General features: G+C 48.2%; 1 protein-coding gene across 1 annotated transcript; it reads right to left on the bottom strand.

Moving 5' to 3' along the window:
• Positions 1-7,654: 7,654 nt before the first annotated feature.
• On the bottom strand, positions 7,655-19,649 carry LOC106899160 (selenium-binding protein 1-like). Its single transcript, XM_014960849.1, has 12 exons — positions 19,324-19,649; positions 14,026-14,079; positions 13,251-13,363; positions 11,901-12,086; positions 11,441-11,561; positions 10,892-11,074; positions 10,617-10,795; positions 9,840-9,918; positions 9,218-9,339; positions 8,951-9,043; positions 8,545-8,663; positions 7,655-8,010 (listed from the first exon to the last, which is right to left on the bottom strand). Exons 1-12 carry the CDS (start codon positions 19,325-19,327, stop codon positions 7,848-7,850), a joined length of 1,416 nt encoding a protein of 471 aa, XP_014816335.1. The 5' UTR covers positions 19,328-19,649; the 3' UTR covers positions 7,655-7,847.
• Between the last annotated feature and the right edge of the window lie 2,350 nt (positions 19,650-21,999).

Below are 21,999 nucleotides of genomic sequence, written 5' to 3'. Positions count from 1 at the left end.
GTGCCGTCCCTTGTGGGTGTTCAGTGGCTGGACTTGGTTTCAGCTTGAGTCTTCCCACAGTCGAGGCAGAGTAAAGTTCAGGTTTTCACCCAAAGTTCCCTCCCTACACTTTATATGACGTTGGCAAAATGACTTTAGTCCCTTCCAAATTCCTCACAGCCTGTGCTCTTTCACTCCGGGTTTTTCACACGAGCAAGATGTAGTCATTGGAGTCGTGTAGTCCTTGGAGTTGTGTAGTCCTTGGAGTTGTAGGTTGTCCTGATGCCTGAGCCTGTTTGCTGCCCAGGACAGCAGCCACTGCCCTCCAGCCCTGCCGTGCACCCACACTTCTTCCCATTTATCCCTCGAGCACCTTCACAAGGGTGCAGTTTGGAGCCAGAACCACAACTGGTTTGGAGGTTGCAAAAATTAGGGTATGAAGAGGATCGTTTGAAGTTTTCACCTTTTATGTGTTTACTTTGGAAGAACACAACTTCATCTCGTTCTTCATGCTTCTCGTGGCCATCCACAGACCTACAGCTCTTGTGCACCCTTGGGTGCTGCTCTTCAGCATCGCCATTGCTTGAGTTGTGGTCCTCCGGAGCTGCCTTGGTTGAGGGCCTTCTCGGGGGACGTCCCTGCTGTTGTGGTGGCTTTGGAACAAGCCTGACTCCCAAAACCCAAGGGCTCAGCCAGGGGGGCCACCCAGCAGCTTTGGTGGAGCTCAGCGTGGCCCGTAGCGCCCGAGCTGCGGTGTTGTGCACTCTGCTGTCCACCCCTTCTCATCAGAGATGGGGAATCGGATTTCATCTCCTTTATGAGGCTGCAAATCCCATTTATTTTCTTGAACCTTGTCTCTTTGGCCAGATCAGTGTGCTCTTGGGATCCGTCTGGCCCATCCTTAGACCAGGAGGCCGGAGGTGGGCCCGTGCGGAGCTGCCTGCCTTGCCTTTATGCCCATGGAGAGGGAAAAGGACGCCTGGGGAGTTTGTTCCAAGCCATTCAAGTTGGCCACTTCAGATGGCTCAGATGCGTGACACTGGGAGAAACTCCCTTCTGATGTGTTCTGTCCTGAGGGCTCTTTGCCTAACGTGCTTCAAAGCACCCTGAACTTTTGAATCCAGCGTTGAGGGCGCTGGAAGCCTCCTATCTCTGCCTTCAAAAGGAACATCTCCAGCTCTCGTATTTATTTAGGCGACTTCCGTTTAGGTGTTCTTTGGCACGGGGTGTGTAATCCAGTTCCTGAAAGAATGCAGGACTTCAGCTTTGGGCTCTCCACGTGTCTCAGCTGGAGATGTGCTACCCAACGGGAGCAGCGAACACGGTGTTAACACTCACTCGGTCCCACTGCACCGAGGATTAAGTGCAATAATGTCCCCTTTTCTCCCCTCCTCTTGGAGAGGGGTCATTCTGCCTTGGACTGGCTGAGTGATCCCCCACCTGTACCTGCCCCACCTGAGAGACAAGTGTCACCACTTCAGGGTGGGCTGGAGGCACCGCGTCTCTTGTAGGTGTGTCATCAAGGAGGAGGAACAGGCTGATTCCTCCCAGTTTTAATTTTCTCCCGATTTTGGGTGGTGGATAGAAGGAACTTCTGAGCTCTCGAGCTGTGTAGGCCGTGCCTGAGGTAACGCGCCTCTGGAGCTTTTGGAACACGATACAAGGAAGAGCAGTTCTGGATTAGCCCTCAGTGCTCGTGTAGGCAAATAGGGAACTGGGGCTCATCAGAAGTCACTTCAAATGCAGGTCATTAAGAAGGAGATCTTTGCTTAGATACAGAAAGAACAGTAAAATGTGAGACACTTATATTAGGATACAGCTCCTTCGTCCATAGCACCAGATTTATGGTTCTGTTTCAGAGGAGGCTGGTCCCTTTTGGAAGGAACTCAACTGGCTTTGCATGCTCATGATAGTGGCTACTCTTGTGGAGACCACACACCTGATGTCAAGGTGTAGCAGTGCAAGGAAGAGCCCAAATTCCTTTCTCTGTTCCCAAAAGTAGTTGTTAGAGGACATAAAGTCCACCTTTAGCACCTCTGAAATCTGGACCCTGACAGAAGGCACGTCCCTGTCTGAGGGCTCAGCTGAAGACACGACATCCCTGGCGTCAGCTCACGAAGCCAGGCCCAGAGGTGTCTCTGCCCATAAAGAAGATTTTAAAGAGTCCCATAAAGAAGATGAGCCCCTACGGACTGTGACCTGGGACACAGTGCTCAGGGGAGGGAGGGGGCTCCATCAGCGCTGGCATCAGAGGAGACTCCAGTGACTCCCAACATCTCCCAACAGCTGGAAAAGATGTCAGGAGAGAAACAGGGGCCTCAGTAAACAGTCTGTGTCCTTGTTGGTGCAGCACCTGCACGGTCAGGACATCCCAACACACGGGAAAGTCAGTCCAGGTGTGGGAAACGGGAGCCTTTAGGATTTGGGACAACTCAGCACCGTGAAACAGTGGCCTGAGCAGCAGCCACTTACTCCCTCCACCTCACTGACACAGGAGGATGCCATGGAACACTAATGACAGAGATGTCCCCACGTCCACCTTCTTGGACAAACTGCAGCTGTGAGGCTACCTTCTGGCCTTGCCCATCACCACAGGGCACAGCTCCCACAGAAGGCCCCATGGGCAGGTACCAACACCACAAAGTGCCTGGCACTAGTGTGGCTGAAATGGGACTAAACTGCCCCAAACACCCTGGTTGTGGTGTCACAGAAAAGTGTTTTGGAAGAAGAGTCCCCTCCTGAGAGGAGGTGCCAGCAGCTGCCAAGCTAAAGCAGGAAGAGAACACCAAGCCCCGTGGAAGGAGAACGAGTATCACATCTTGTGGAAGAACCCCTCAATCGGTGGGCAAATTACATGGGATAAGTAATTGCTCCACGTAGGAATGCAGAAACATCTGACAGTGCCATTAAAGCAGCCCTCAGGAGATCTCTATCAGAAGAGATAGCCCGACTCACTGGGGCTGTAATTAATGGCTCTCTGGTTCCCGACCAGCACCTTAAACACGCGACAGGCGGACGCAGGACCAGCCTGGCACCGGGCACCAGTGCCCAGCTTTAAGTAATTTCTCAAATAATTAGTGTACCACCCAGAGGCAGGTGGGCCCAGCTCCTCAGGCGCTTTGTTTCAGGCACCAGAAAGGCAAACATGGCTTTTAATGCAGGCTCATTCTCACTCCTTCCACAAAGAGTGGAAATTTTAATATCTGAGCCGCCAGGATTCCCAAACTTGTGCTCCAGGCACTGGGGACCAGAGGATGCTGCCCAGTGAAGGAGACCTGGGCCTGACGGGAGGATACAGCCACAGCTCTGCTCCAGCAACTGGAACTGCAAGTCCAGCAGCTGGGACAGGCAGAAGGCAGAGCAGAACCCAGCAGGACATGGCATGAGCTGGGCAGCTCCACAGCCAAGTGTCCTCCTCAGAGGAGGTCCAGGCCTTGTCCCTGAGGCACTGCCCTCCTGGTTCCCCGGTGGCAGGAGGCACAGCCAGGCCCAAGGACACACCAGCAGCTCCTGCTCCATCAGAGACAACACCAGGAGCTCGGCTGATGCCTCTTTGCAGGCTCCTGCTGTCACAAGTGCATGTCTCGCTGCACCATCTTCTTGCACCTGCTAATTAAAAAGTTCATTAGTCCTCCACTCATTAGCCAAGTTTGCTGGTCATCCTCTTTGGCTTTCCTGGGTGACGTCTTTGGCACCCCTCACAAAACCAAGCCGTGGGCTGGAGAGTTTTCTAATTAAAACCGATAGGAGGAAGGATAAGAGCAGGCTCAGCAACCCCAGGGAGGGATGGGCAGTGGAGAACACCATCAGCTCATGGCCCAAGGAACGCTCCCCACCGCAGGTGGAGATGGGAGCTGTGACACGGGGACACCATGGGGGGCTTCAAGGGCAGCCCACCCTGGGGTGGCAGCTACTGGCAGGACCGTCCCTCCCAGCCCTGACAGGGAAGAACCTGCTGTGATTTTGATATGGGGCAGGACCAGGCGATGCAACCTGCTGCCAACTGGCACAGGGCACTAAAGGTGTTGGGAGAAGACCTTGCTCCACCAGGGACACCACGTCTGCTCTGAACACCCAAATGAGAAGTCCCCAACTGCAGGACCAGTCTCCAACCTTCCCCCAGAGCTCCAGGGGACATTCTCTCGTGTCCCACCTCACCCTGCCATTTAACCCTGAAGGTGCCCCAGGTGATCTCACTGTTGCTCATCCTCTTGCTTTCTTAAATCCCTCTTTCCTAAGCTTTCTCCTGTCCTCCACTCACTCTTTAGAGCCTTCTGCCCCACTCAGAGCAGCAGGCACTGAGAAGTGGTGGAGTTTGGGAAGCCTGTGGTCAGTGCCAGTGTTCCAGCAAAATACACCAGCAGAGGTAGGCTGTCCTAGACCTTCCCAGGCTCCACATCTCCCAGGGGTTTCACTCTGTTCCAGTCCATTCCCTGCTTCAGGAGCAGAAGGAAACCCACACCATCAGTCCCTTGAAGATGTTGTGAAACAGAGCTTTGCTAGAAAACTGGGAAGTTCATGGTGCAGGAGAACACGGAGCTAAACCAGCCGAGCTCACCTCCTGCCAGGGCAGAGGGGGGAGCAGAAGGGCTGAAGAAAGGTGAGGTTCCCAGCAGACAACCTCCCCACAAGCTGGGGATTCCCAGAGGAGCAGCAAGAAGTCGATGGTGGTGGCAAGACACAAATGGCTCAGGAGGCAGCAGAGGAGCAGAGTCCACCAAAGGCACGTGAGACAGAAAGAGAGTGCTGAGAACTCTGTGCAAAGCAAAGATCCACCACCCAGGATCTCTTGATCACTTCCCTGAGCAGACACAAACCCAATGTCACAGCTACTGGGCTCACACCAGGTACACACTCTGCCCTTCAAAAATCATCAATAAACATCCCCATGCACAGGGTACTGGGTTTGCTGGAGGGAACACCAGTACAGCACAACCACACTTCTTCTGCCCCCACACACCCCTCTGCCTTTCCTCCAGCACCCTTCCAGCCGTCCCTTCCCCTCCAAACCAGTTTTGCTGCTGGAGCAGGAGTGGCAGGGGAGGGGGCAGACAGGTCTGGCCAGCAGCAGGGCAGCAGTGGGATCACCCCTCCCCGCTACAGCCCACAGCTACGACCGGACAAACCCCTCCAGAACCCACATCCTCAGGTGGTGATTTCAGACACCGTGTAATGAGCAGTGACTTGAGGCCACCACCGATGGCAGCCACGGGGAGATGGACCCTGAGTCACCTTCGTGGCAGCGCCGCTTCCCCATGGATCAGCTCCTTCAGCCACCTCCTCCCACGGAGGCTCCGTCCGGGCAGCTGGGGAGGGTGGATGAGCAGGACCTGCTGCTTCTCCTCGTCCTGCTGCTTCTCCTCGTCCTGCCTCTGCCTCAAGCCAAGCACTAGCAGTGCTCCTCAAAAATCCCAACAAGCACAGCACATCAGACTCCACGCTTAGAACACATGGAATCAATGGAGGCCCTTCCTCCACTGATAGAGATGGAAATGCCAACCAGGAATGCACTGAGCAGTTTCCCTGAACATTTCAGGTCCCACTCCAGGGACTCATCTACCCTTCTCTGGAGGTAACAAGGCACTTCTTACACTCTCAGACCCCTAAGTGGGGGTCAGTCTGCACCAGAGTAGAGAGCTCAAGGGAACAGACCAGAAATAGGTGTTTTTTTAATGGCAGCTTTCATCACAACTGCTCTGGCTTCACTTAAGCAGAAACTCTTCTCCATTCTAAAACCTTCCCAGCTAATAACTGGGATAGAATGTATCTCACTGTCCTCCTGCACTTGCTGGAAATACTACAAATAGACTCTCTTTCTGGTGCAAACACATCTGCTTGTCTTGGAGATGACCTGGGGAATGAATCTGCAACCTCAAATTAACCATGAATGAGTGAAAACTAAGAACTAGTTCCTATGAAGGACTAGGCAAGCGGCACTATGCCCTCCTGTGGTCATCTGGAAGATCATCTACTGTCTTTAGCAGGGCACCCACACGGATGTCTTATGTTAAAAATACAAAATTGAACTCTCCAAGCCTGGTTCCAGATATTTTAGGCAAGACAGGAAGCTGTGATGTACAGAAGTCTTGATTCTAAAGCAAGAGCTGTCAGCTGGATGGGGATTTTGCTGTGGAAGCACAGTAAAAGTCAGAAAAAAGCCCTCTCAAAAGGCTCCAGAGGGAAGTCCCATTAACAGGCTGCTGCTGGGACTCCAGCGCTGGAAGCGGCGGTGCTGAACCTCGGCTGGACGTGGCAGAGGCTGGTGATGGAGATAGATGGAAAGCAACACCTCGAGGGAGGCAGAAAAGAGAGTCAGAGCCAAGAACCAGCCTGGGAAGGGGCATGAGGAACCAGCGAGAGGAGAAAGGGTGGACCTGTGAGTGCTCCTCTGCTCCAGAAGTCACAGGACAGCCAAGAGACACCCGCTGCCAGCATCACCCGGCTCAGCACAGTCTGCAAAAAAGGTTTTTGCAGGAAAAAAACAGAAGAGAATCTTTACTTGCAATAGCAGGAACAAAGGTGGTTTCAGCGAAAATAAATTCCTCACCAAAGGATTTTTAGACCTAGGACACTGTTAACTTTCTGAAATGATCTTGCGTTTTATGCTCTTTGAAACAGAAAGAACTATAAAAGAACTATATTCTTTCTTTCACTTGAAACAGCGAAATGCTGAAAAGACGAAAAAAAAATGAAGTTCCACCTGACTTGAAGAACAATTTTATTGTTGATTTTTTTTTATAACATCGGTGCACAAATGTTAAAATATAACCCAGCTCTGGAAACATGTGGCTTCAGATTAGATACGCATGATTTTTATGTCTGCTGTAAAGCACTGAGTACTTTATGAGCAAATCAAGCTCTGCAGGGACAGGACACGCTTGCCCCGGGGCAAGCCCAGGGAATGGATCCCTCTTAAAGAGTTATATAGGAACAGCTTCTCCCCCCCCAGAACAGTGGCAGGGCAAACTGGCACCAAACAAGGCAAAGAGTGCTGAAAAGACTCGTGACCTCGGCCTTGAGGCCTGCAGTCACTAGTGATTACACAGGCCCTTGTGAGAGAGGGAGGAGCAGAGCAAAGGAGATGTCTATCGCGTTTCGGAGAGATGCACTTGGCTGCTCAGAATGAGCAGAAAACGAAGCCCCGGTGGCTCACCCTAATGGGATTCTACATTTTGGTGCCAGATGAAGCTCCAGCTGAACCGATTTGCCCACTTGAAAGAGAAGTGGAGGGCAGGGAGGAGAGAGAGGGAGAAAGAGAAAAATAAGAAACCAGCTGCATACAACAATTACATCCAGATATCAGAGGTACAGTCTCCGCCAGGGTAACGGATCTCATGAGCCAGGACAGGCCCATCAGGTTCCTTCCCAAAATCCACTAGGAAGTTTTTATTCACTTTCAATCCACCTCTTTCAGTATCCACATCAATCTGCAGCATAACAGAGCCTTCCCTGAAAAAAGGACAAGAAAACAGATAATGGGAAAAGGATTCCTATTTGTTGCTCTTCTCTTCCAAGATTTGTCGTCGTTTAATATAAAATTTGAAGAGCCCCACATTGAAATTGGGGCTTAGCAGGTCTCAAAAGTGAGTTCCATCACCTCAGTGAAACCTGCAACCTCAAATTAGCAACGAAGGAGGGAAAATTAGCAGCTGTTATAACTTGGAAAGGACTAGAGTTTCGGAGAGATGCACTTGGCTGCTCAGAATGAGCAGAAAATGAAGCCCTGGTGGCTCACCCTAATGGGATTCTACATTTTGGTGCCAGATGAAGCTCCAGCTGAACCAATTTGCCCACTTGAAAGAGAAGTGGAGGGCAGGGAGGAGAGAGAGGGAGAAAGAGAAAAATAAGAGACCAGCTGCATGCAACGATTACATCCAGATATCAGAGGTACAGTCTCCGCCAGGGTAACGGATCTCATGAGCCAGGACAGGCCCATCAGGTTCCTTCCCAAAATCCACTAGGAAGTTTTTATTCACTTTCAATCCACCTCTTTCAGTATCCACATCAATCTGCAGCATAACAGAGCCTTCCCTGGAAAAGGGACAAGAAAACAGATAATGGGAAAAGGATTCCTGTTTGTTGCTCTTCTCTTCCGTATTTGGCCAGGATTTGTCGTTGTTTAATATAAAATGCGAAGAGCCCCCGATTGAAATTGGGGCTTAGCAGGTCTCAAAAGTGAGTTCCATCACCTCAGTGAAACCTGCAACCTCAAATTAGCAACGAAGGAGGGAAAATTAGCAGCTGTTATAACTTGGAAAGGACTAGGCAAGCTGCGCTGTGCCCTCCCGTGGCCGTCTGGGAGATCATCTTCTTCCTTCCATTCCCAACACCACAAAGTCCTGCTGATGCCCTCAAAGGCAGTTTGGGGGTACTAGGGATTCTGGGGCTACTAGGGATTCCAGGTCATGTTCACCACTTTCTGCCCATTCTGTGAATAAATGTTACAGGATTGGGTCTCCCTGGGTGGGAACTCTGCCCCCTGCACCAGCAGAACATGCCTATCTCTAGTTAAGAGAGAAATCCTGAACATCAGCTCGGACAGTTTGTTTACCAAAGTTTTCTTACTTGACAAGATCTGGGTAGAACTGCTTGTCCCATCCACTGTAGAGGGAGGTGCTGACGTACAGTCTCTTCCCATCCAAGCTCAGCTGGATCATCTGGGGTCCCCCCGGCACCCTCTTCCCCTGAGGTTATAACAGAGAACAAGGTGCTCAAGACCAGCTGCCGTGGAGGTTGAGCAAAAGAAATGCAACAGCCAGGAGAAACAGCTCCGTGACTTGGAGGGACCATCCGGAGCTCTCAGATCCTTGGCAGGAGGGCACCAACCCCCCCGGACCAGCTGCCGTGGAGGTTGAGCAAAAGAAATGCAACAGCCAGGAGAAACAGCTCCGTGACTTGGAGGGACTATCCACTGCTCTCAGATCCTTGGCAGGAGAGCACCAACCCCCCCGTGCACGTTGGCACAACTTACTTTGATCACAAAGGGCTCCGGCTGACACTGCAACTCCTTGTCCTCCACCACAGTCACAGGCCCACCTTTGGTGATGCTGCCCCCCAGAAACACCTGCAACCAAGGGGACGCGTGAGAGCAGGCGGCGGCCATCGAAGGGACACGAAAGCAAAATCGTGACATTTCTCAAGCAAAAGTAAATTGTAATTTTCTCCTCTTAAAAAAAAAGAGGGAAATAAGATGCCTGTACTGCCTGGGTACGTGACAGCTCTTCTGACGCTGCCCCACCTGCCCCACCAGCTTGGGCTGGCGCGTGTTGGAGATGTCGTACTGGCGGATGTCCCCGTGCAGCCAGTTGCTGAAGTACAGGAACCGGTCATCCAGCGAGATGAGGATGTCGGTGATAAGACCTTCAAGAAAATATTCAGCAGCAAAGTCAGGAAACAGACAGGAGCAGCAACAAAAAAGACCACAAGCCTATCGCCTTTCACAATTCTAGTCGCAGTAGCCTCAGAAAAGTCTGTTAAGATATGGGTTGGACAATCGATCGTCCTTGGAAAGGCAGTGCCTACTCAAAGGAGGTTCTGGCTCTCCCAGCACTCCCAGGACCATTCCTGAATACCATGAGCTCAGGCTCAAAGACCCAAACTCCACGTATTTTTCTAGAGAAACCGAGCTCAGGCGCTGAGCAGCGTGGGAGCAGCGGTCTGACAACCTCCTACTTGGTGGCTCACAAGCAAGGCTAATTAGGTTACGGCAGAAGTGTTACACACAGAACCCAGACAGAAATTTAGTATTTTCCAAGGGAAGTGGCTGGCATTCAAGGATAGGATTTTGCAAAAAGCCACACTGTACCAAGGAACTGAAGAGGACAAGGCCCCGTTTCTTTTCCAACCAAGCTCACACTGACCAGGCATGTCAGGGAGGAGCCATCCTTGCACCTTCTTGCTGGGCACTTCAATCACCTTCTCTGCAGCCCAGTCTCCTTTCTGCAGAAGGCACAGGAGGGAACACAGCGTTACCACCGCTCGGTGCTACCCAAGAGAGCTCAGCTCTGCCTGACAGAGGCAGGAGAAGCAGCAAATAGTGCTATTTATTTAACAGCTCCTGTACAGAGGTGATATGGACACTGCAAATAAGTGTTACCAAGGGGTGAGGATGGTTACCACACTGCCAGTGAGGATGTTAATGATTACACTGTGCAACAGCATCTCAAACAGACTGTTGGAGCAGCAGCAGGACTAAAGACTGCTGCTCTCCTACAGCTCAGTGTCCTCTCTGTCTGCGGCTCGCCCTCTCAACAGCAACAGCCCCACTCCCCTGTCCATGACCCCATCACTTTCCCTCCCTCCCTCCCTCCTCTCCCTTCAGGTCTTCCCTGGGCTTCCCAACACCAGCTGAGCAGCAGGAGCACACACTGACATCACTGACAAGTTCCACACCTTCTGATCAGCTGCCCAATAGATGCCCGTTTGGCAGAGAGCAGGCCATGGACTAACGCTGCAGCACGTTCAAGTGGTCACTAATGTTCCCATCATTGGCAAGACCTTCCCTCTTCGAGACTGACAATTCATTAACAGTGATTAAACCAATCAACAATCTGAATGTGACTATTTCCTAAGTGATGGATGGGTTTCTGAAGCACCTTGGCTTCAGCTCCCTGTTTGCCACGGCGTTCGTTGCTCACCTCCGTCTTGTAGAAGCGATGCACGGCGCCGCTGAGGGCGCATCCGACAAACCCTTCCGCGGCGTCGGGATTGTGGAGGAACCGGATCTCCAAAGGAATGGAGCCCTGCCCCAAGTCAATTGCCTGGAGGTAGGTGTGGGTGCTCCAGTCCCACACGTTAATGCGGCGGCCGTAGTGCCCTAACGGATGAGGTGGGACAGGAGTAAGCACAGAAGGCATTATTGTAACCAAGAATCACTTTTCACTTCTCAGAGTTTGTACAAACGCTCCCTCACCTTTCGCCACATCGGCTGGGTTAAACCCGTTTGCCAAGACTTTGGGGGCTCCCCACTCCGTGCTCATCAGGACGTTGTGTCGTGGCTGGTACCAGAAGTCATAGCCCAGGGGAGGCACCTTCTCCCCGTTCTCCCAGTTCCCTTTCACTTCGAAGGTCTCTCCATCCAGCAAAATGAAGCCACCTGATACAAACACAGAAAACAACGCCTGAAGACACTCACACAGATTCACAGCTTTAAATAAGATAAATAATACATTCATCTTTAAATGTGCTTTTTTCTAAACACACTGTAAAACACAACCCCGTGCTTAAGGAAAATTTTGCGATTCCATTAGTATCGCTTTTGTGGATTAAAGCAAATGAAAGTTGGACTTTAAAAGAACTTTATCACATCCTTTTGTGGATTAAAGCAAATGAAAGTTGGATTTAACATGGTAATGAACGAAATATTTACTCTATAGTAACTTAAACAACAAAGCTCCTAAAAATGCTTCCAGCCTGTACTGCACCACAAACACTTTCCTAGAGTAACGTGGGGGACAAATACCTTTTCCATTGCCAGAAGGGTCTCCCAAGCAGCTGATTAAGATTTCACCAGTGCCCAGACAGTGTGAGGTGTGAGGGTTTGCCACGTTACCCTTCCAGTACAAGTCCACGGGCTCCACAACCTGAAACGAGTACACACATAGTCACAGTCACCTCTGAGAGCACCACACAATCCCATCCCTACGAGGGAAGAGTGCATTTACCCATATTTCAGTGCAAGATTTTTGTGTGCAGGTTATCAATAAGTTGTATGAGTACCCATATTTCAGTGCAAGATTTTTGTGTGTACAATACAATAAGTTGTATGAACTTCAAAACTCCCACAAGTTCCTAATACCTGACAAAAGCTTCTGTAACTGCTCGACTCTCCTATTATAATTTGAAGTTGGAATCCATGAAATCACTCTCTCTTGGTCCAAATGTAAGAAATAAAACCCCAACTCGACGTGACCTAAATGTACCTTATGGATTCTGGGAGCTCGTGAGTCTGTGCCCACATCCACCACGTAAATGCAAGAAGAGATCAGACTGGGTAGAATCAGACGATTCCTGCTCTTTGTGGCATCCCCAAAGCAGCTGCTGCAGGCGTTCCACCCCGAGTGATGCAGCTCGTCCCTCAGGTTCGGCATGGGCAGGCGGTGGATCACCTGCAAAGCCAGAGACAGAGTTAAGATTCAGGCTGGTACAGTTTTTTTCCCCCAGGCAAAGAAACTGGGTCTTTATGTCAAAGCATAAATTAATAAAGAGCAGAAGGAAACTGCTATTTGTTATTCAGGAAGCAGATTCAGCCCGAGATCTGCAGAGCTGAAGCTGTAAAGTGGGAGAAGGAAGTTGGACATGGTAATTCCATAGCATTTGTTAAATGCTGTACGCTAGTAAATGAACCCAAATCTTTAAAAGGCTCTATCTAATTAAGGAGACATAGAATAATGATACAGGAAAGACCAACAGAAAAAAAGCATCACTTGTCCATGTGCTGCAAGTTTCTGCTTTACAGGATTTACCCGATTGCAACTGGGGCTGGCTGCAGCAAACTGACATGTTAATTGCAATCTCACTTCTGATTACCCTTCCTCTGCGTAACCAGGGGAAGTTGGAAGATTAGAGCAAAGTTTGTCAAAGTTTTAGAAGACTTGTTTCCTCCACTCCTCCACAATAAAACCCTGAGCAGTAGCTATTTAAAAAGAAGAACAAATTATGAAAATCTTTGATGTCAAACCAGATTCCCTGCTCCAGTCCAAAGTACCTCAGCAATGCAAGTCAGATAAGCACTGCACGTTTCAACACAGTTTAGTGAACAACCTGCAGCAACAAACTGAACTAAGGACAGTCTTACCAACAGTTTGGAGCTGGTCCATTGGTAGTAACTACCTCCAGCTCCCCAGTTATAAAGTAAATGGATGAGATTTATAACATGCAGAACTTCCTGGGGTATCAGACCTCCCCTGTTATAAACTCTGTCTATACCACTGACATACCCCGAGGAAATATCAGCTTCTAGAGCTTAATACTCTTGCTCAGTGTAAATCTGCACTAGTGTTACAAAAAGAACAATCAAAATACTAAGCACAAAAACGCTCCGAAAGTGTCTGGAGACTAACAGGATAAATGTTAGCTCTGAGTAGCCTCATAAGAAAAGCAGCAGAGGATTTGATTGGTTCTCAACACAAATATCTGCCTGAAAATGGTTATGAGAAAAGAAAGATGAAGTCAAAGCCAGAGCAGGGAAGGAAGGGTCATGACCCAGATGAGAAGTAAGGCTCGAAACGGCGAATGTGAACCCAAATATACACCAGCCTTGAAAATGGTACCTGACAATAGTGAGGAGATTTGGGGTTGACGTCCACAGTGGCCAGGTAGTCGGGCTTGTCTATCCCCGTGTTCCTGTAGATGCAGGGCAGGTACACAATCTCCTCCCGGGGACCTTTTGGGCACAAGTGTTGGTTAATGCATCAAAAGAAACCCTTTTTACAAAAAGCTGTGGTTAACTTGAAGAGAATCTTCTCTGGATTTAATCTCTCCATCTGTAAATTGTGATTCTTCCTAGGAAGCTGGACTGCAGCATTTCCATTTTATGGAGAAAGGCTGGTAGGGTATAGTTTGAGCAGCCATGAATCGCCAGGAGCAAGTGCTCACTCAGCTGTGGGGCTTTTCCGCTCCCTCGCCCTCCTCATGGAAGGGATTTTGGGGATGCAATTATTTCCCTGCAAAAAGTCAGTGCTGGAGACCACCTTCCCACCTGCCAGGCCATGCCAAGGCTCTGCTCCCCCCAGCTCCACAGAGTGACTCCCTGCTGCCAGCGCCCAGGTCTGTCAGCCTGTGCCAACAGCCTACTCATTACAATCTATAAAATCGAGGCTGTAGAAGTACATCAAAGGACTCAAGGTGAAGTTCTGACATCATTAAAAGCTACAGTAAAACACCTCAAGGGCGTTAACGAGGTTCAGGACTCAGCCAGAAGACCAGAAGGTGAGTTCTGTAGAGCCAGGAGTGGACGAGAAGTTTGTGTTAAACTACATCACCCTGAATATCCCACAGCTCCTTTACCAATGGCCGGGATTTAGGGAAAGATGGAACAGAACTTGCCTTTCATGGCATCCAGAGGAGTTGCGTATCCTGGGCCACACGCTCCGCATTTCGCTAATTGGAGAGAAAAAAATAAGTTGTTGTAATGTCCAAATTATTTCAAAGCCGATCTCGAAGAGGATACCTCTTTGCATTCAGAGATTGACAAATCTTATATTCATTTTTTACGTTGTCAGACTCCTGTAAGTCTCGCTGGCTCCAGTCAGCGCTGAAGTTACTTGAGGTTCTGAAAATCTACAGAATGTGACACCTCTTGCTCATAAATAATAGGAAATTTGGGCCTTCAATTCAAGGAGTTCAGCCACACAATTTTAAAGCACATTCATATATGACAAGGGTCTGGGATTTTAAAAAAATTGTGTTAAATGTTTTAGAGAGAGCTGCTGAATCCCTGCCAGATGAGTAAGGAGACAGATTGCCCGATGTGAACAACCCATTTTATTACTACTGGAAAACCTCCAGTCTTGCTCTGGTTATTTTTAAGGATTTACAGCCTGGGCAAGAGGTGACACTGAAGGTGACCAGAAAGGACAAGAGGAAGGGGAATTACAAACCATTCCACCTTCTCTCCATTACAGACTCAGGCCCCCACCTCTGCTCCCACTCTTCCAGCCACCACAAACCCTCGTTCTCCCCCCCCAGCTCTGCAACTACATCAGGAATCAGATAACTTTTAGAAAGCTAAAGGGAACCTGAGTGTCCTCTGGAGAAGGGAAGCCCACCAAAGACAGAGGGACCATCTCTGACCCAAGGCTGGGCTTTGCATCGGGAGGAACGTGTCCTGTTGTGGTGGCAGAAGGTCAAACCCAACCGATGTGTCTGGATGTCTCGACGCCCAAGTCCTCAAAATTGTATTAAAACAATTTCCTCGTACACAACAATTTTTACTCCGACAGTCAACAGAACCTACACGCTCAGGGTCGCATTGATAAATCGTTGGCTAGAATTAAGACAAGATTACCCTGAAATATCGCTTTAAGGGGCAGTTACAACATGTCGCAAGTTTATGGGCTTAACTGATGCAGATAAATCTCCACTTTTCTAGAGTTGGGGAACTGCAGGAGCTGCTCAACCCAGGCCACAATGCAGAAGCTTCTGCTCTGTCCCTAAACAGCACCAGTACGTAACCAGCTGTTTTAAACACGAAGACACAGAACACAGAAGGGTTGTGCAGCAGGATGGCAGCGTATTTTTTTCAACAAAAAAACATAGTTGCCTCCCTCTGTACCTCAAGTATCTCTAAGAAAAATAAGGAAACCAACTCATTATTTGCCACTCTCAGATATTTAGTAAAGAGCCTCCACTTTTCTAGAGTTGGGGAACTGCAGGAGCTGCTCAACCCAGGCCACAATGCAGAAGCTTCTGCTCTGTCCCTAAACAGCACCAGTACGTAACCAGCTGTTTTAAACACGAAGACACAGAACACAGAAGGGCTGTGCAGCAGGATGGCAGCGTATTTTTTTCAACAAAAAAACATAGTTGCCTCCCTCTGTACCTCAAGTATCTCTAAGAAAAATAAGGAAACCAGCTCCTTATTTGCCATTCTCAGATATTTAGTAAAGAGTTTATAGCAACAGTTTCTTTCAGAATGCCCCAGATCTCAGATTTCAAATCCAGAGGCAGTGACAGCTCCGGTGCCCATTGCATTATGAGCCTTTCTTTGAAGGCAAAACGCTCCCAGCAATTCATTCTCTGCTGGCGGAGGCTCATAACTTAAAAACTGGGTGCAGCAGGATGGCAGCGTATTTTTTTCAATGTGGCATGAAGCAAAAACATAGAATAGTTGCCTCCCTCTGTACCTCAAGTATCTCTAAGAAAAATAAGGAAACCAACTCATTATTTGCCACTCTCAGATATTTAGTAAAGAGCTTATAGCAACAGTTTCTTTCAGAATGCCCCAGATCTCAGATTTCAAACCCAGAGGCAGTGACAGCTCCGGTGCCCATTGCATTATGAGCCTTTCTTTGAAGGCAAAACGCTCCCAGCAATTCATTCTCTGCTGGCAGAGGCTCATAACTTAAAAACTCAGAAAGAGTAATCTTCTCAGAAAGAGTAATTTAGTACTTTAGGTTTAATTTCACATTCTTTGTGAAATATTTTTATCTGGAAACACAAACTATGTGTTGTTTTGAAGGCGCAAAGTTTTCTTTGTTCCATTTATGTCTAAGCCATAATTTAAACTTTATTCCAATTTTCTCAATCACCTAAATTAGCAGGAGCTCAGTACGCGTTAGACCACAGCGCAATTAGCATTGCAAATGCCATTTTCTGCAGATTACTTTGAGAAAAAAGAGTATTTGTGCCAAATTGTTTTCCAGAGAAAACATACAGCAGGATGATGAGCGTTTTCTCTTCCTTCTTCTCCCCCAGATTTTCCCTCCTTTCCCTCTGATCTCGTACACAAACTCCTTTATTCCGACCCATTGTATCTCAGCGCCCGAAGGTACCGGGGGATGGCACAAGCCTTGCCCTGGGACACGATGCCAAGCTCATTTGTGAATACAAAACCAGGTTTTTGTCATGAAACCGCGATGTGTACCATCTCGTAGCAACACGTTAACAGTAATACTTACACTACTACCTTAATAATCCACGGCTAAACTCGTTAATGGGACTTATTACCCCCAGATCCCCACTGATCTGGCAGCTGCCCACATGGTGGGTACCGGGAAGTGGGACCCCATATCACACCCATGGGGTTTGCAAACTCCAGCGAGGACAAAAAGGGTTGGGGTTTTTTTGGCCTATAAAGGTATAAGATACACTGCAAATTCTCTTATGGGTAGGTTCTTATCCACAAAGTCCACCTTTCCTGGTTTTCTAAATCAAAGAACGTTTCTCTGCCGCCACTGGCTCACGTGTGAATTTAACAGGAGAAACATCTGCATTTTGCTTTAACTGCTTCATTGTACAATTTTCTCTTTTTTTTTTCGCAAATGAAGTTACAATAAGCCTGATTCCTCCTTACTCCTATGCAGTTATTTATATATATACACCAAGAGCTGATAAAAATATCACTCTCCCTTTTGCTACTGTTGCCTGCAGCAATTCTTTCTCAGGGAGTGCAAAGGGAACTGTGGGATCCAGCCTAACTTCCTTTGGCTCCCTATTTTTTCAGGTCCTTCCACCTGTTCTGCTCCTCTTTTTGGAGAACGGGAGGGACAGTAAACCCAAGGCAACTGTCCATTCCTTCGTGGGCCACCAACCGTGATCCATGGGCCACTGTGGAAAACTCCATGCAGGTCAACAAGGTTTGGGGCTATTTTGCTGCACGTAAACCAGCTGAGAATACACAGGCCATGATTTCCCACATAAAGTTTACTGAGGGGCTCAGGAAGTTTTCGACAAAAAGGAGGCAGTTCCCAATGGCATGAATGTTAAAAGAGCTTCTCTGATGGTGGCCGAGACACCCCACTCTTTTGGGTGGCAGTGAAGAATAACACGCTTCATTTCTCTCATTTTTTTGGGCACCGAGTTGTCCCACGGGGCCAGGTAAATTCCCCAGAGGTCACAGACCAGGGACTGGAGCTGCCAAAGAGCCCAGACACCTCTGGGTTCATCCACCCCCGTCCCGGGGGGAGCCAAGCCCCCGGGGTGCCCCGTGTCCCTCTGCCAGGCCGGTGACACAGACCTCTCGCCGCTTTCTCAAGGGCTGGAAAAGCTTCAGAAATGCTGAGCTCCTCAGGGCAAAGAAATATTGGGAAATACAGATCCTCCCAAAGGGCAAGGAATACCACTAAGCATGATTTAAGAGACTGTTTTACGAACAACTTCTGAAATAAGCTGCTTGTTGGTTTTTTTTTTTTTTGGAATACCACTAAGCATGATTTAAGAGACTGTTTTATGAACAACTTCTGAAAGAAGCTGCTTGGTTGTTTTTTTTTTTTTTTAAATAAAAGGCCAATCCATTTATAGTTACCTAATCAGTGTGTTAAAACTTCTGAAGTGATATGGAAAGCCACCGAGGAAGCTGCAGCACGAGCAAACCCTCCTCAGCTGAACCCAGAGCCGGCAGGAGGCTGGATAATGAGGTTTATAGATTTACAACAAGGGGTAATAGCACTGTAAAAAAACACCCCACCTGATAAAGCGCAGTTTCACAGTAAATTCGGTAACTACTCACACACAGAGGTGTCCTTTGACGGTTTGGGTTTAACAGCGTGAAACAAAGGAAAGAAGGAAAGGCTTTGTCTCTTTCCATGCACTATTTTACAGCACTATTCTATGCACTACAGCACTATTTCTATGCACTATTTCACTATTTCTTCAGCTCACACAAGCCAGGAGTAGCAGCTGGGCTCCAGACACGACCAGACTCGGGCCTCGCACAGCACCGCAGCCAAAGGCAGCACCTCCTCTCTGGAACCCAGCTCCTTTCCCAAGTCACAGATTATACAAGTGGATTTTAATGATCTGTTACATTTTTGAAGAGCGGTCCAAGACTCTCTCTGCGGCGCTGCCAAGAGCACACTTTTCCAAACCCCGTGGCCAATCATTTACTATCACACGCTGCTTGAAGTTTAAGGTGCAGTATTTAATTCACTCTTTATGCTCTGCCTGGCGACTCCTCCGAGACAAAACTTTCATTATCCTGGGCTACAAACTGAAACTTACAGCCTGTCAGAAAGCGACGCAAAGCAAACACAGTTTACTTTGTACTTACAAAAGCACAAAGAGATAAACGTTCACCCCGGGCAGATAAACCAAACTCACTTTTGCTGAGTCAGAATTGGTATTTTTCTCTGTGTAATAAGGGCTTTTTTTAACCAAGGTCTACAATTTAACCCACTTTGAGAAATCAGCGTAACAGTGTCCACCTTGCAAATTACACGGTAATACGTTAACATCCACAAATCCTTCTTTCTGTTTCCCATCCATGTATCCAAAGTCCATGAAAATTAGATGGTCTATCAAAAAAATGTAAGCCAAAAGTTAAATTCTGTTCCCCCATTTCCTGACAATCTCCCTCAGCACCGTTCACCCTCCCAATGAACCGGAGCAGCGACTCCAAACGCTTCTCCCAGCTCCCAAATGCCCAGGTTCCAAGAGACCTTTAATGGGAGCGTAAAAGGCATTTACTGACAGCCCTAAAGCTGCTGATTTAAAACCACAGGGGGCTCCTGAAGCTTCAAAAAGTAAACCTTTCAGCAGCCGGAGGAAATGCTGAACTTCAGCCCCGTCTCTCCTCACCAGTCCCCCATAAGGAACCCGCTGGCCCCCCCTTACACACCCCCCAGCACAGAACAGCAGCCAAGGGCAGTGGATCCCAGCTGGATCCCGGGGCTGGATCTCTCTTACCCATGTTGGATCCGTGAGCAAGAGGAAGTTCAGCTGCCGGGGCTGGATTTTGGCGAAGCAAAAGCTGCTGGTGGAGGGTGAGATATATCCAGGAGCGAAGGGGCGGGCAGGGCTGGGGAGAGGCGCTGCCAAGGGGAGGATCCAGAGCCAAAGGACGGGGAGAGAAATTCCTCCTCTGCGTCCTGGGAGAGCGGAGGAGATTTCAGGGCACCCCTTGAGCCCCGGCCTCTGCCGCCGCCGCGCTCCTCACCTGCTCCTCTTCGTACCCCACATACCTTTATTTGGGTATTTTGTACCCAAGTAACCGCCCTCCCGCAGACACAGCCCCGCGCGCTTTCCGCCAGCAAAGGCGGAAACAGTTCTGCTTTAAAACTCTAGATTTTGGGCAATACTTCAAGTTCTCCAGGAGCGGGAGCTCGCCAGAGCAGCGCCGGGTCTCCCCTTGTGTCTGCTTTGGCAGGAGCAATGGGTTTAACCTCTCAGGGCCCTTCAGCCCCTTAAACAAGGCAGCCAAGGACAGACCACTTGCCTGCAGAAAACATCACGGAATTACCTCTTAAAGAAGATTTTTTTCAAGATTGAGAGCTGCCCAGAGTGCTGGAAAACCAGATTTCCCTCTTTAGGCTGCCTGGGATGCTGCTAAACTGTCCCCAGTGAGAATGAGTCTGTTATTTCCCGTTATTTTTCAAAGGACCACCCAATTACTGGCCCAATCTGTTGTTTAAGCAACTCATCCTCAATTTTGGAGTCAATAAAAACACTAGAAATTCTTTTAGAGAAAAACAATCCAAACAATAGCAAAGCAGGAGTAAGAAGTGTTATGGATTACGGGATTATGAAAGAGAAGGGATTATGAAAAAATGGAGAAATTTGGAAGTGGGGGGGTGTTCTTCCTGAAATAATACCATTGCTATCAGAATTAGCCTGGAAGCCAGAAGTGCCTAATGCATTTGAGATAAAGTTTTCAGAATTCCTTTCTCAGTTTATTTATGTGGGTATTTGTTCCCAGCCTTTCGTGCAGAGGCAGGATGGAAAGCACTAGTGGGAATTTGTCTTAAAGCCACGTGGAAGGGGGTCTCCAGGCATTAAGTGACCTCAAGTTGGCCACCCATCATCTGCACCACAAACAGCCTCCTCCCAGTCTCACCCATGGTCTTTTATTGTGCCATGAAATACTCATCTACCTGGCAATTCCACTGGGAACCAGGGTTAGATCTCCACACACCCAATAATAAACGATGCTGTTGACGACTTTCAAATTTTATCTCGAGTCTCACAAGGGAGATTTCTGCCAAATCCCGCCGTCCCGCTATCTCCAAAGGAATCACAGTGTCTCTTTTAAGAGGAAACACGCTAAGCCTCATCTTTAGGGAGAGCTCACAGCTTGAAGCTGAAACAAGTACAAGATCCCTCACATTTATTATTTTTAATAATTTCATAACGCTCAAAGAAGTTGCGTAATCTTGGAGAGCCCGATCTTTCTACTTCGAGGTTGACAATAACGAGATGACAACAACCAGATGTTTAGAGAAACGGCAAAGGGAAATCTCAGCTGGGACTCCACAAGACAAACAAAACCAATGATTAAAATGACAGACATTTTTTACAGCCACAACAGCTTCCTGCAGAGAAATATCTTGATCCTGGGCCAAATCCCCCACTCCTGTGGGGGGAACTCTGTTTTTATTACGACTTCCCTTAGGTGTCTCGTGCGGTGGCAGGTTATTTGCATAAGTAATGAACCAAAGGGGTGCAAAACTTCAATGGGAGCTCCAGGGACAGCCTTTGTTCAGGGGGTGGTTTCCTTCCAAAAGGGAGTATCATTATGAATGTAACTCCAAGTGTGTGGCTCCTCACGGCCCCTGGGGCCTCAGACTGTAAAAGCTCATTTAAGTCAAAAAGTTTAAAAAACCAAAAGACTTAAAGGGTTCCTTAGAAACCAAACAACAACAACAACAACAAAAGTGTACTCCTTACCTCTCTGCACCGTATTACAACAGCTCGGCAGGATTTTACCCTGAAAATAGAAATGTAGGGGGATTTTAATGATTTTTAGCAATGTTTTCAAAGACACAAGTGGTGACTGAGTGCTTTGAAACAGCTTCAGTAACTCCTGGTCCCCCGTTCCTGTCCCTGCACTACCCACAGGAACAACAGTGGACAGGGGGAAAGAATTCCTACACAGTTATCACCTAGAAATTTTGGAGAGAATGGAGCAATTTATAGCTATAAAATAACGAAAATTCTGTGTTACACCTTGTAAATGTAAATGAGTTACAACATATTTGAGAATTAAATTGAGCATGGAACCAATTAATAAGCATCCTCAGGCATCACAGTGACCCATTTGTGCAAAGCATTAAGGAAAAACATTTAATGGAGGATTCCCCAAATCCAGGCTTTTGAGGTAAAACGGCACATTTGATTTCTGCTTCACGAGGAGGTTGGGAAAACCATTTTAGGAAGAGCTAGAGACATTTATTTCAATGCTCGTTTGAAAAATTAAAAACAAAGTTCAAAACTTCAAATGTCAGTTAAAATATAGAACACGTGGATGTTTTAAACATTCTGATCTAAAGAATGTTCATGTTAAATTTATCACAGCCAATATAAACTGAAGCATGAATTCAGTGAGATAAATGAAACAGAGAGACAGTTCTGTAATCAAAAGGAAAC

Source organism: Calidris pugnax, unplaced genomic scaffold (assembly GCF_001431845.1).
Source record: "Calidris pugnax isolate Ruff unplaced genomic scaffold, ASM143184v1 scaffold469, whole genome shotgun sequence".
Classification (NCBI taxonomy): domain Eukaryota; kingdom Metazoa; phylum Chordata; class Aves; order Charadriiformes; family Scolopacidae; genus Calidris; species Calidris pugnax.
This window is presented reverse-complemented; position numbering and strand designations above follow the sequence as displayed.